Here is a 12,193-nt window from a genome sequence, read left to right on the forward strand (position 1 = left end):
GACTAGCTCGGCCTGAATCCTTGGAGTGTGTCTATTTAGATCAGTCACGATGCTACTCAGAGTCTTAGACCCTTCCTTCGCTGGCGGGTCATCTCCCCTCTGTATGCAAACGGCCGACTGGCTTTTTCCTCCCCCCTTGCTTGCATCTCTCGTCATCTTTGATGTGCCTGGCGAGCAGTTTGTTCATGGGTTCTGCTTCTTCATCTGCTGATTCGAAATTGACGATTGGAGCACACCGCGCAACGAAGCACGACTCATCTTGTCATTCGAACAAATCAGGGAGGGGGTCTGACAAGATTGCCCGCTCATTTCCAGCTACGTCACACACACCAGCATCAGATCGGGCTTATCCGCCCAAAGTGCGGTGCCACCAAGCTCAAAAGAGGCAGCTCTGCAGATCCAAATGACAATTGCTGCCGATCGTCTCAATTGTCAAGGTCTCTCAGAATTGTGTCGCAAGAAAAAGGAGTTTGTAGTTGTAGTTGACTCGTGGAGAGGCCCGCTGCGGGAGACGGAGTCTATCTCTTTTAATCATCCTAAATCTCCATTTCCACAAATACAAGTTCGTGCTTCTGTAGCGATCAGCTGGACCGTCTTTTTGCTTCTTGCCCATCACGTGGCCACGAGGCAGACAGGTACGTATTTCATCATCGTCGCCGGCCAGCTCGCCTTGTTTTAATAAACCAACCCGTTCGAGGGGACCATCGTTTAAAGTTGTTCTTCTCCTTCCATGCTTGCATGCTGCTAGGAAATGGCTTGCAATCCCTGTCTGGAGTAGCATCATCCCTTGGGGTTTTCAGATGACAGGTCGACTTACATAGTATTTCCAAGGGTCTCAAACCGTTCCTGTATCATCGCCACCTCCACCTTTCCTACAAGTATCTATCCGTACGGAGTGCTCCGTATGCTGCTTCATATCCTGTTGTTACCCGAGAACAGTATCTCAAATTTCGGCTGTCGGCTGCTTGTAACACAGGTCACGAGAAGGATGGGCATAACGGGTCTCTTTAAAGCAATTCTGACCTCGGGCCGTTGACGACGTTGCATAGGCCATGCTATTACTCCGTAGTACGATTAGAATGGCAAGAATCGTGAGGTTTGTTGCTCTTCGCCATCATCTATTAATCCCCTAGACTAGACTAGATGCACGCCGACGAGTATTTGTGGTTTGACCTACTGGTGACAACTTCTTCGCGCTCGAGATAGAAGGCGCACACTCTAGAATATGTGGAATGTTGCAGCATTTGGGTGCCAGGTATGCATTTCATCTGGGGTAGCGTACGGCAAGTCTAGCAAAGAACCATCGATGGTGCAGCCTTTGACTTGGAAGATGAATTCACCGTAGTCATCCAAATGTCGACGCCCAAGGCAGCGATTGTGGATGCACAGTTACTTAGTTTCCTGGCATCGGTAGCTCTGGTCCTCTGGATCATTTCAATTGGCCCGCTTACCTAATCCGGATCGGCGGCGCCACAGCCGACCGCTGAGTTCAAGCCACTTTAAGGAGGAGATGCATGTCGCGTGTTGACATGCATCGGGTCGCCCAGCACAGAACCAGCCCACTTTGCAACTTAGCTCGCCTCCAACGACTCCCCTATGATGACCCGTATGATGATATGAAGTATTCGTGCAATCATGGACGATCTTTCAGGGCTCGATTGGTCGTCGACCCAGTCGGCGCAAGGCACCAACAAGCCAAACCTAATGACGATGAACAGCCAGGGCAGCAACTTCTACCCGTCCCTACGCCCGAGCCCGTCCCCTCAGGTATCCGGTAGGAACACGCCCATGTCCGCTCAAGGCTCGGGACTGGGTGCGCCCAAGCCCCCGCCGCCGCCGCCGCCGCCAACAAACCCGCGATGGACAGCTTCAGCAATCTGGTCAACTTTGGCGGGGCCAAGAGCAATGCCAACCTCAGCCTCCGGGAACGGCAGGAGCAGATGGAGGCGGAAAAGAGGAGGAAAGCAGAGGAGCAGAAACAACAAATGCAGTCACAATACGGGAACGGTCAGTTCTGGGATAGTCTAGGCCAGGGTTCCGCCAATGCTTCGCGCACCGCATCGCCGGCAGCTTTCCCCCAGAACGGCCAGGCCAAGGCCGCCGCCGGCGACGACGACGACCTATTCGCGGCTTTCAACAGGAATACCAAGGTCGACAACGCGAGCCATTATCCGCCTCCGCTTCAACCATCTTCTGGCAAGAGCACGCCGGCGAACGCAGCTATGCTGGACCTTGGCAATCCGAGCGCCTGGTCCCAGCCCGCTGCATCCCCTTCTGGGGCCTTCGGCGACGACGACCCGTTCGGTCTGAACCAAGTTCGGCCAAGTCAATCTCAGCAACCACCCGCTGCTGCGCCTATGGACGACGACGACGACTTCTTGGGCGACCTGGCAAAGCCAGTGGAAGAAGTGCGCCGCAAAGCCCAAGCAGCTCAGCCAGCAGCCCAGCCCGGCAAGCCGATCGAGGACTCCAGCTCCAGCTCCGACTCCGAGCCAGAACCAGAACCCCGTCGAACTCGCGGCGATCGCGGCGGTGACGATCCCTTTGACAAAGCGGTTGCGGAATTGGTCGATATGGGATTTACCCCTGAAAATGCTCGACGCGGACTCACAGAGAATGGCTCGGGACTTAATATCCAAGCAGCTGTTGGCTGGCTTCTGGATGATGCGCACAAGAAGTCTAGAAGAGAGAAGCCGGGAGCGCAGGGCGTCCCTAACGAGCGAAGCAGAACACGTGATGACACTGGACGGTCCAGGAACAACGGCAGCCCAGCTTGGATGAGAGAAGATCAGCCCGACTTCCCGCAACGCTCCGGCACCGCGTCACCGGGTGATGTATCAAGCGATATTCAGCAGCGCGCAGCCGCCATGGGCGCAAGTTTCTTCAAAACGGCAAACACCCTGTGGAAGACGGGCCAGAAGCAGGTGCAAAAAGCCGTGGCTGAGTTCAACCAAGAAGGCGTTGTTGACCCGAACCAGCCGAAATGGATGCGGTCAGCGCAGCAAGAGAGGCCATCCGCGCCAGAAAGGCAGCGCCCATCGGCAACGGACGAGGCCATGATGCTCGAGTCGGGTATGCGACCCGAACGGGCTTCGCGCCCAAAGGAATCCCGGGATCGGTCTCCGGCCTTGCCTATGCGTTCTGCTAGTTCGTCATCCAGCGCCGCCCCCAAATGGCAACAGCAGGCTTCGAAACCTTCGGTAGATCCTCGGTCCCGTCTCAGCAAGCAAGCCATTGAAGAGCAAACCGCCCAGGCATATGTCAGCCCGGCTCGCCGGAAGAAGACGGCGACGCCGCAACCACAAGCGCCGGTCGAGCCCGAACCGGACCTGTTATTCAATTCGACCGCGCCGCCAGCTCGGACACAGCCTTCACCAGCTCCCGCAAAACCGGCAACGCCGGCTTCCCGCACTATCACACCCAGACCTCCAGTGCCTACTCGGCAGATCCCAGCCGTCTCGCCAGCTGTCCTGCAGGCGTCTACGAAACACCGAATGGACGGTACCGCGCACTTTAAACGTGGTGACTTTGACGCCGCGCATACTTCCTACACAAACTCCCTACAAGGCATCCCGCAAGCCCACCCGATATGCATCGTACTACTTACGAACCGATCCCTTACTGCTCTCAAGACCGGTAGCCCTAAGCAGGCGGTTGAGGACGCAGACAACGCGATGAAGATCATCGGGCCCTCTTGCGGTGAAGGCGAAAAGGTCACACTCGGGGACGGCGAGAGTCGGGACATGAAGGAACTGTACGGTAAGGCACTGAGCCGCAAAGCCGAAGCGCTCGAACAGATGGAGAAGTGGAACGATGCCGCGAACGTATGGCAATTATGCGTCGAGGCCGGCCTGGGCGGTCCCACTGCCACCGCTGGCCGCCAACGCTGCCAAAAGGCGCTGGCGCCGAAGCCGAAGCCTGCTCCGGTGGCGGCCAAGCCGCGGCCCAAGCCTTCGGCCTTGTCCGATATGGCGCCACAGAAGGACTCGGAGGCGGTCCAGAGGCTCAGGGCTGCCAACCAGGCCGCCGAGGCGGCCGACGATGAGAAGTTTGCTTTGAGCGAGAAGGTAGACGCCCGCATCTCGTTGTGGCGTGATGGCAAGCGGGATAACCTACGTGCGTTGCTTGGCAGCATGGATCAGGTCCTGTGGGAGGACAGCGGCTGGAAGAAGGTCGGTCTACATGAGCTTGTCATGGCCAATAAGGTCAAAATCAACTACATGAAGGCCATCGGAAAGACGCACCCTGACAAGGTAGGCATTTCCCCCTTTTCTTCATTCTTGGCTGGCAACAGTTGATACTGACTATATTTTCTTCAAAACAACAGCTGCCACAGGACGCCTCGACCGAGGTAAAACTTATCGCCGCCACCGTTTTTGCCACCTTGAACGAAGCATGGGACAAGTTCAAGGCCGAGAACGGGCTTTAATAATAGCCTCCCGAGAAAAGAAGACACGGTTTCATGGTACATTCTGGAGTTGATAGAAGAGGGGTGTAGAGGTTTGTTTAGATGGAATGGGCATGAACGAGACGAGAGTTATGAAGAGGCACGATTGATACCTTTGTAGGCATGGACTGGAGAGTGCCTGGAAAGGGAAGCTCGCACGCGTGGTAGACAGGTCCGGGCATTGTTATCTTTCATATTTGAACAAATGACAGAGTGCTTACTATTTGCTACGCTACGATGCCGGAGTCTGGTGCTATTGACTTCGGCTTCCAGACAACTCCCAGGCTGTGTCCCGCCATGACCTTGTGTATAAGAAGTGCTACTCAGGACTAGGATACCACGCGCCACGGCTTGTCATTTGAGACCATCACAGCATCGGGCCAAACGCAAAAAGGATCTCGTCAAGAGCTACGAGTTGTATGTGTACCAAGTAGCTTGTACCCTTGCCTTTCAGAAGATGGCCCATAGGTAGAGTGACCCTTAGCTAGCCACTTCATGATGAGGAGCTACTGTGGTCGTAGACTTCGCCTCATCGTCCACAAGAACACAGCATGGGGGAACCTTTTGCGTACCAATGTCATGAAGCATGTCTACATATGCGACAACAACGTCTGGATGGGTAATGAGGTTTTCGTACCGGCCTAGATTATATGTTTTCTACATGTAGGAGGCGTAGTACAGCTAAACACCTCGAGTATAAGTCTACTTCATTACTTGGAATCAGGCTGTAGCTGTTACTGCTGATGGACGAATAAAGCCCGATACGGTAGCTATTGAGGGATAGGAAGATTGATCTCTGAATAGTGACAAGAACAGGAGCTGTCCATTTGACTTCGACCAGGCCTCCGCGCTCACCTAGCCCTCGAGGTAGTGCCGAAACGAATAATGCATATGGCATCCCGCAGAGCAGTTTCCGGTGATTGCTCCCCAGTCTGGGAAGCCTGGAAAGGCATACCAGAGATTACGAAAGCAAATCTCCCCAACGGTCTTTCCCGGCTTCCAGCGGTATGAGATTGGGGATAAAAGAGGCCAATCAGCTTGGATGGATATCTTCCGTCCCTTCCAGGGACAGGCCGCCGCATATCGACCCTATCAAGAGCTGCAGCATATCGACCCGCGACGGCTACCAGGGGGACTGGAGGGTTCAAAGACGGGCTGTCAAGCTGAAGATCCCAAGCTTTCCAGGATACAAACTGTGTACATGGCGATAACACCCACCGTCTCCCCTCCCCTCGAGAGTGTCACCCTCGTACACAGTGTCAAACGTGCCGGGGACCCTTACCTAGCCAAGACTGGGCTTTCGCGACAGTAGAAGCCGCTCCCTCGATCAAGATAGCGTATACCATATCGCGGGAAACAAGGGGGTGCGCCTTAGGGAGCGTAGTTGTGGTGTGTGTGTGTCGACCTGACCACGTCATTGGGTCGACCGTGGTCTGGGCCATGCATGCATATGTTTCTCGAAGCAGCAAAACATCCCTTCTCTGCCGGTCCAACCCACTCACTCACTCAGCCTAGGAGATATACTCCGGGACCGCGGGGGAGGGAGGGAGAAGAGTGGGTAATTAATCACTCATCAATCTCTCACGGGTTCCGGATTCGAAACTCGGTCGTTCTCATTTGCCTGCCCATATCATACGGTGGATGAGGGACAGCATGGGACACGTGTTTGCGAGTGGCAGGAGGCCGGCCTGCTGCCGCCCCTCGACTTACGCGGCTCGTGAAGACAAGACTGATGAGGCCGCAATGCAAGGGACATACATACCCATCCATGCCCATCGACACCCCCTCCTCCGATGAAATTGCCCAAGGAAATAGGAGTTACGGTGTGCCCAACGACGCTGTGCCTATCTCTGATGGAGGCGATGGCATGGCCCGCTGATCCGATGCTGCAGCTGCCCATATTGCGTGTGCCCCCGTAGGACAGGCTCGAAGTAGGGGAAAGCAAGTTGCTGGCAGGGTCTTGCAGAGACAGAAATACCCGGAACCACAGCGCCGAAGGGTCCCTCGGGCGGCTGGGCTGGGGACCGGAAATCCACGCAATCGGGGAATTTGAACCATGTCTCTGCAGTGGCGGGGCTCGAATCACCTCCCACCCATGTATTGTATGGTCACGGCCACTTGGTCTGGCGGTTTGGGACCGGAAAGTACTTTGATGCGTTGGGCACGGCCGTTCGTGGCTTGTGCATGGGGAGCAAGCCAAGCCTCTCATGATGCCCACGCCGTGTCTCTCTCCCTACGACTTTTCCGGGGGCAGACGGAGGCTTCCGAAACATGCGATTGTGTCATGATATGGGCCATGAATGAATGAATGAGTGAAAGGGCGGAAGTTACACGGGTCGAGGGGCCACAAAGTCTCACTTTCTCTGCGATGACAGCAGTTAGCAATACCTGTCAGGCAACCTACGACCCCGGCACACTGCAGTTACTGGCTGAAGAATCAGGAAAAATAAAAATCGCAGCAGAGACAAGCATAAGTGTCGATCGCGTCATCCGAGACAGAATCTGCAAGGGAAACTAAATCTGTCTCTGCCTTATCACGCCTTGTACCACCACATCCCGTTTTTTAATCAACCCGATCGTCCAAGGGTCATAGCATCGATTATTCCACGACAGGGGTCACAGGGACCACGAAGAACAGCTATAGGGGACTAGGCGGTTATGGCACGTGGACTACCGCAAACAGAGCTTTACACGCAACGGGAGCACAGAGGCAACATCACACACGATCCCGTGATTGGCCGACCAAGGGCCGCGGCCAACTCTTCAGGGACCAGAAAAAAAGAAAGAAGAAAGGAATCGGCAATAACCACGGGGTAGCATTTTCCATCTGTTTCTACCCCCGCCTTTTATCGCAAAAGTACCAGAACCACAATCGAGCTCGAGCTGGGTCCAGATACTGCAAAGTTCTGATGATGCCTGCTCCTCGCTGCCAAGATGGTGACGGAGTCGTGACGTTGCATGGTACCACAAGCCCAGGGCATGCTTCAGGCGGGCGGGCGGGCGGCCAGACGGCTTTTCTCGGCCGGCACGGCCCTTTCTTGCTGCTACCGCTGCTGCTCTCTCCCCTCTCACCCTGCGTCTACGTCTGCGTCTACGATTCGCGCGCATCCCCCGTCCTTGTTCTCCTCTCCTCTTCTCAAACGCAGCCCCTCACTTTTTGCACTCCGACAGTCTCCTTCCTTCGCCCCAATATCTGCTGAGACACGGAGAAAGAGGGGTGGAAAAGAAAAGAATGCCTAACAGCTACCTATGCTGTTCCGGGGAAGAGACGCTCACGGACCCCGCGCGTATGTAAGTATGTATGCATGAAATATATGCAAGGGGGCTTGCCAGCGGGCGGCCGGGCGGGCGAAGTTGCAAGGAAGAGGGCGCGCGAGCGAGGGGGAGAGAAAGCAAGTCCATATGCTTGCTAGACAGACCAACCAACAAACCAACCAGAGAGCAGACCGGCAAGGCGGACAGAAAGAGGCAACCAGGCTGAGAGGTGCAGAATGCAAGCACACATATACACATGTAGCCTGGCGTCTTACGGCATGCTTTTATTGCTTGCGCCGGAGTCTCGGTCGACGAGTGCTGATTGGGCCGCGGGCATGGGCATGCACATGTGGTGGCAATGTGAAAAAGAGATGCCCTGCTCTACATATACGCGTATGCAATCAAAACTACTCTGGTGCCCCTTCTCCAGCAGTCAGTCGCAAAGGCCGCCGTGTGTTTATTTCCAGCGTTGCATTTCTGCACTGCAGAAAGGATCAATACATCTATCTACCTCTCCTCTCCTCTCCGGAGGGGTGAGATAGGAAAAAGGAGGCTGCAGCCCAGAGAAGGGCCTCATGCGACAAGGGCGATCATGCTTCGCGCCGTCGAGCTATCATCAGCCAGATAATGGCATTAGTCGAAAGAGGCAAGAGGACCACGGGTCTTGAAGAAGAGGGTACATATCATTGATCTCACAGTGACAACATGCTACTGACTACACTGATCTTTAAAACGGAGATCCTCTACGCAGTCACATACCTGCCCTCCACACCCATCCCCCTCTCTCTTACTAATACTCACAGACACACACATCTACACCTATCATCCATCCACACACACGCTCACACACACACATATGCACACTCTAGCCAACGCATAACCCCACCCTAGCCGCACGCACGAAGCCAGATCGGCCTCGGCCTACCTCGCCAGCTGACGAGAGCTGAAAAAAAGGATAATGCCGTAGATTGTGTGTGTTGACTGGCACCTTGGATAGAACTATCGCTTCCGTGCATCAAGCAACATGCCCAAGGGTCCGGTGTCCAGTGTCAGCGGCGCAACGATGCCGGTCGGGGCGAGAAGTTGTTGAAACTAACACCATGAGATGGGTCAATATACTGCTGGGACAAATTGGCGAGCTCGAAGCACCGTGGGCTTACTCTTTCCCTTCAGCCATCGTTGATAACGTTGCTGTCTAGGCCTGATACCAACCATGCTACAACACCGCTGATGTTCCTCAGGCTATCTTCATCAAAACGCCCTTTGGCACCTCACCAATGTGCGATATATGAGCATTCTATCGATAGCCGTCTAAGCAACATCTTGGATTCGCATTGGGTTCTGCAGTATGTAGACTGTTGTTGACTGGCACGTTGGTTTCCGCTTTGCTACCTACCAATAATAAACCAATTCGGATTTTCGATTAGCAGACACTGGCATGCATAGAAGTTCCCATCTGCATATGTAGGCGGTCCTGCTCACCGCCCAAAACAAGAGCTGGCCATATCTCTTTCAGGTCGGGGGGAGGGGGCAAGGAGAGTTATGCCGTTCTGGGACGACTTGTAGATCAGCCAGCCACCCCCAAGCTCGAAGGAGGGAGGTGTGGTCAATAGAAGCATGGAAGAGTGCGTGAGGGGAAAATCAAGGTAAGCCCGGAGATAAGGTACGATATATTACATACAAGAACCATCATCGTATCATCCAATGCCCAGTTAGGCCAGCTACATATGTAACACCTACCAAGGTAGTAATCTAGTAATGCTTCCCCCTCAAGGGTCAAAAGGCATCCCAAGCGCTTACACAAAAGCGATCCAGGCTGGCGTCGTACTGCATTACCCCAGAAACGACTGCCCTAGGTGGCTGGGCTTCTGTGCAAGGATGGGGGGTAAGAGGGAGGGAAGCACCATATTTAGACCAAGGTGAATGAGGCTTACCTTTGCCCTGCAGCACCCGTCAAGAAACCAGGGGGGGCTTGGGTGACAGGTCATTCATGGCCATCTCGTCTCTGGTCGCCTGTCTGTGGGTGTAACCGAGATAGGCAAAAGTCGATATAAGCAATTAGTGGGAATATAGCTACTTAGATGTTGCAAAACTCTCCATGCTGTTGTATGTGCACAAGCGGGCGTCCGCTTTTGTGCCGCCTACGGAGAAACATTCTGCGATCGATAAGTCCCGATAATAAGTCAGAGGAGAAAAGAGACAGATAGAGTGCTGAATAATGGTGCTTCTTCCTCTCTTCCTGAAGCAGCAATTTGGTCCGGAGCTATTAAGCGAAATTGTCATCCAGCAAAAAAGGCGTAATGTAATCATTGCAAGCTGGCACCGCTTGACTGGCTCCTGACGCAGACAGAGGATCCATTCCCCAGGATAGATAGATGGGAATGACTGAGCGAATTCAGGACAGGAGGAAGAGTCATCGGAAGCCGAGGTCCCGAATTAGATGGCCCCGTGATGCCGCCGTTGCTGTAGGCTAAGACGGCCGACATCTGCGGCGGTCTCGGTATATGGCCTTGTCCATCCACATATTATAGTGGACAGCCCCCCCTTGCACACCCCTCCCCCAGCTCAAATCAGGAGCGGGCGGACACAGCTCCTGGGGCTTTGGAGATACCGGATTGGGCCAGGTAACCATCCATTGGACCAGTCATCTGCATGGAACCGTTGATGGAATGATGACCGCATCGCAGACCACGTTTCACACCTGGCGCGCCTGTGCAAGCTGGATGCGGTCGCAGCAGCGCGTGACGACCCTAATCCACTTCGTCGCTGGCATGCATCTACCTGCTGCAGACATGGCTGACTGGCGATGCTTTGACGAAGCAAGAAAGAAAGGGGAACAAGGGCCGCGACGGCGTATGACAAAGCGGTCAAGCAAACATGTGAGAAGTGATGAGGTCTGGTCAAGTGCTGATGCACCGTAGTAGTAGCTCTTCTTACCCCGGCTCAGAAGGAAGGCGATGGAGCGGTGGTAGGTAGCATTTGCTGTCCCATCGGCATTGAGGGGTGCCGGGTTTGAGTGCGCTTGGTATTGGCAGCCGTACCAACTCGCTGGTACCGTAACCGACGCAAAAGTCCCTGCGTCGTTTCAGGGAAACAAACTCCCCGAGGGAACGAAGCGCGCAGGCCTAGGATCTTTCCAAACTTGACCCAACGTAACGTCGGTCATGTGCCGAGGGACATGGCTTTCGATTGGGCAAGCAGCTCGTTGGCAATTTACTCTGATGAGGTTGGTATCCCGAGGGATCTAGCACCGTAACCTCACACATGGGCTCGCTTACATCCTAGCCCATGTTTCTGATATCTCGCATATGGTCAGCGCCATATAGTCTATGCATGCCATGGGATCTGCCGCTTGTAGGGCGGCTCTGTCTCCTGGGGTACCGATACTCCAAGATACCCAGACGGGGTTGTATTGCCTGGCCTACCAGCCAGCCCGGGCGATCAACCTCATCCCGGCTGAAGACGCGAAGCTGCAGCAGACTGCAAGGGGCCTTGTTTAGTACGCTACGTAGGCCGTGGCGTACCAATGGCCGTATAATGACCGATCATATCATGTTATTGCCCCTGCTGACTCACTTTGCGCGAGCCATGCTGACGATGCTGATTGCGTGATGCTGCTGCTAGCCAGGCAGAGAGAGACAGAGGCCATTCTTGCCTCTTATCAGCAGCGCGTGCAGATCAGATACGGCGGCGTGCTTGAGCATGAAACCATGTCTGTGGGATCAGGCTGGACCTCGACAGTTACACTGTATCTTTTGGTCAGGTACCCCAACTGGGGCATTTTGGCCGGCCTTCTACCTATTGCTTTTGCGGCGAAAAGGGTGGTATGCGTGCGATAGCGTTGGAGAATCCCCGGGGCGATGATGGCAGCGACTAGTCGCGTAGGACAAGGCACCTAGTGAGGCGGCTCTCGGTGAAGATTGGTCAGTCTCACCGACGAGCCGTGCAACATTTCCCCGTTTGGGAGGACGCGCAGTTCCAGAATGGGCGTGGTGCAGTCTGCATGCTACTATCGCATCGCATCGCCCTCCGTCGAAGCCATATCATGATCAAGTGAATAGCAGTTTATGCGAAGGCGACAACACCGCCCTCTCGGGAACCGAGCCCGGCAACGCAGCAGACCGGAGCGCAGTCCAGTGGACGACTGAAAGGGGTCGGATGCGCCAGGCGCCAGGCATCGTGCATATGCTCTCCTCATCGAACCGCATGCTGCTGCAATCACCCCGCGACCTGTTAATATGGCCGGGCATCCACGCCCAATTTATAGATGCATGCGCGAACACCAATTCGTTGCTATCTTGGAGTGATCGACACGGTACGAAGCAGACAGTAGATGCCGCCCGTTCGGCACATGCAGAGAGATAACAAGCAGGGGCGACACTGGTTCGCTCGCTGAAAACGACCTTTGGGTCTTTGTCGGTGCCGCCATTATCGCGTGACAAGCAGCCGAGCCGAGCCCACCCAGCGATAGTTCACTCGGCTGCGGATTTT

The 12,193-nt window shown here is 54.8% G+C and overlaps 1 protein-coding gene across 1 annotated transcript; it reads left to right on the forward strand.

Annotated features, from left to right (window-relative positions):
- Window positions 1–1,635: 1,635 nt before the first annotated feature.
- PG997_013487 (uncharacterized protein) lies at window positions 1,636–4,429 on the forward strand (the record flags this gene model as incomplete). Its single annotated transcript, XM_066817801.1, is given in 3 exon segments — window positions 1,636–1,767; window positions 1,779–4,253; window positions 4,328–4,429. The coding sequence occupies 3 exon segments, from the start codon at window positions 1,636–1,638 to the stop codon at window positions 4,427–4,429; spliced, it is 2,709 nt and encodes a 902-aa protein (XP_066663493.1).
- Between the last annotated feature and the right edge of the window lie 7,764 nt (window positions 4,430–12,193).

Source organism: Apiospora hydei (assembly GCF_038363865.1).
Source record: "Apiospora hydei strain CBS 114990 chromosome Unknown utg000009l_segment0_segment0, whole genome shotgun sequence".
In the NCBI taxonomy this organism is placed as follows: Eukaryota; Fungi; Ascomycota; class Sordariomycetes; order Amphisphaeriales; family Apiosporaceae; genus Apiospora; species Apiospora hydei.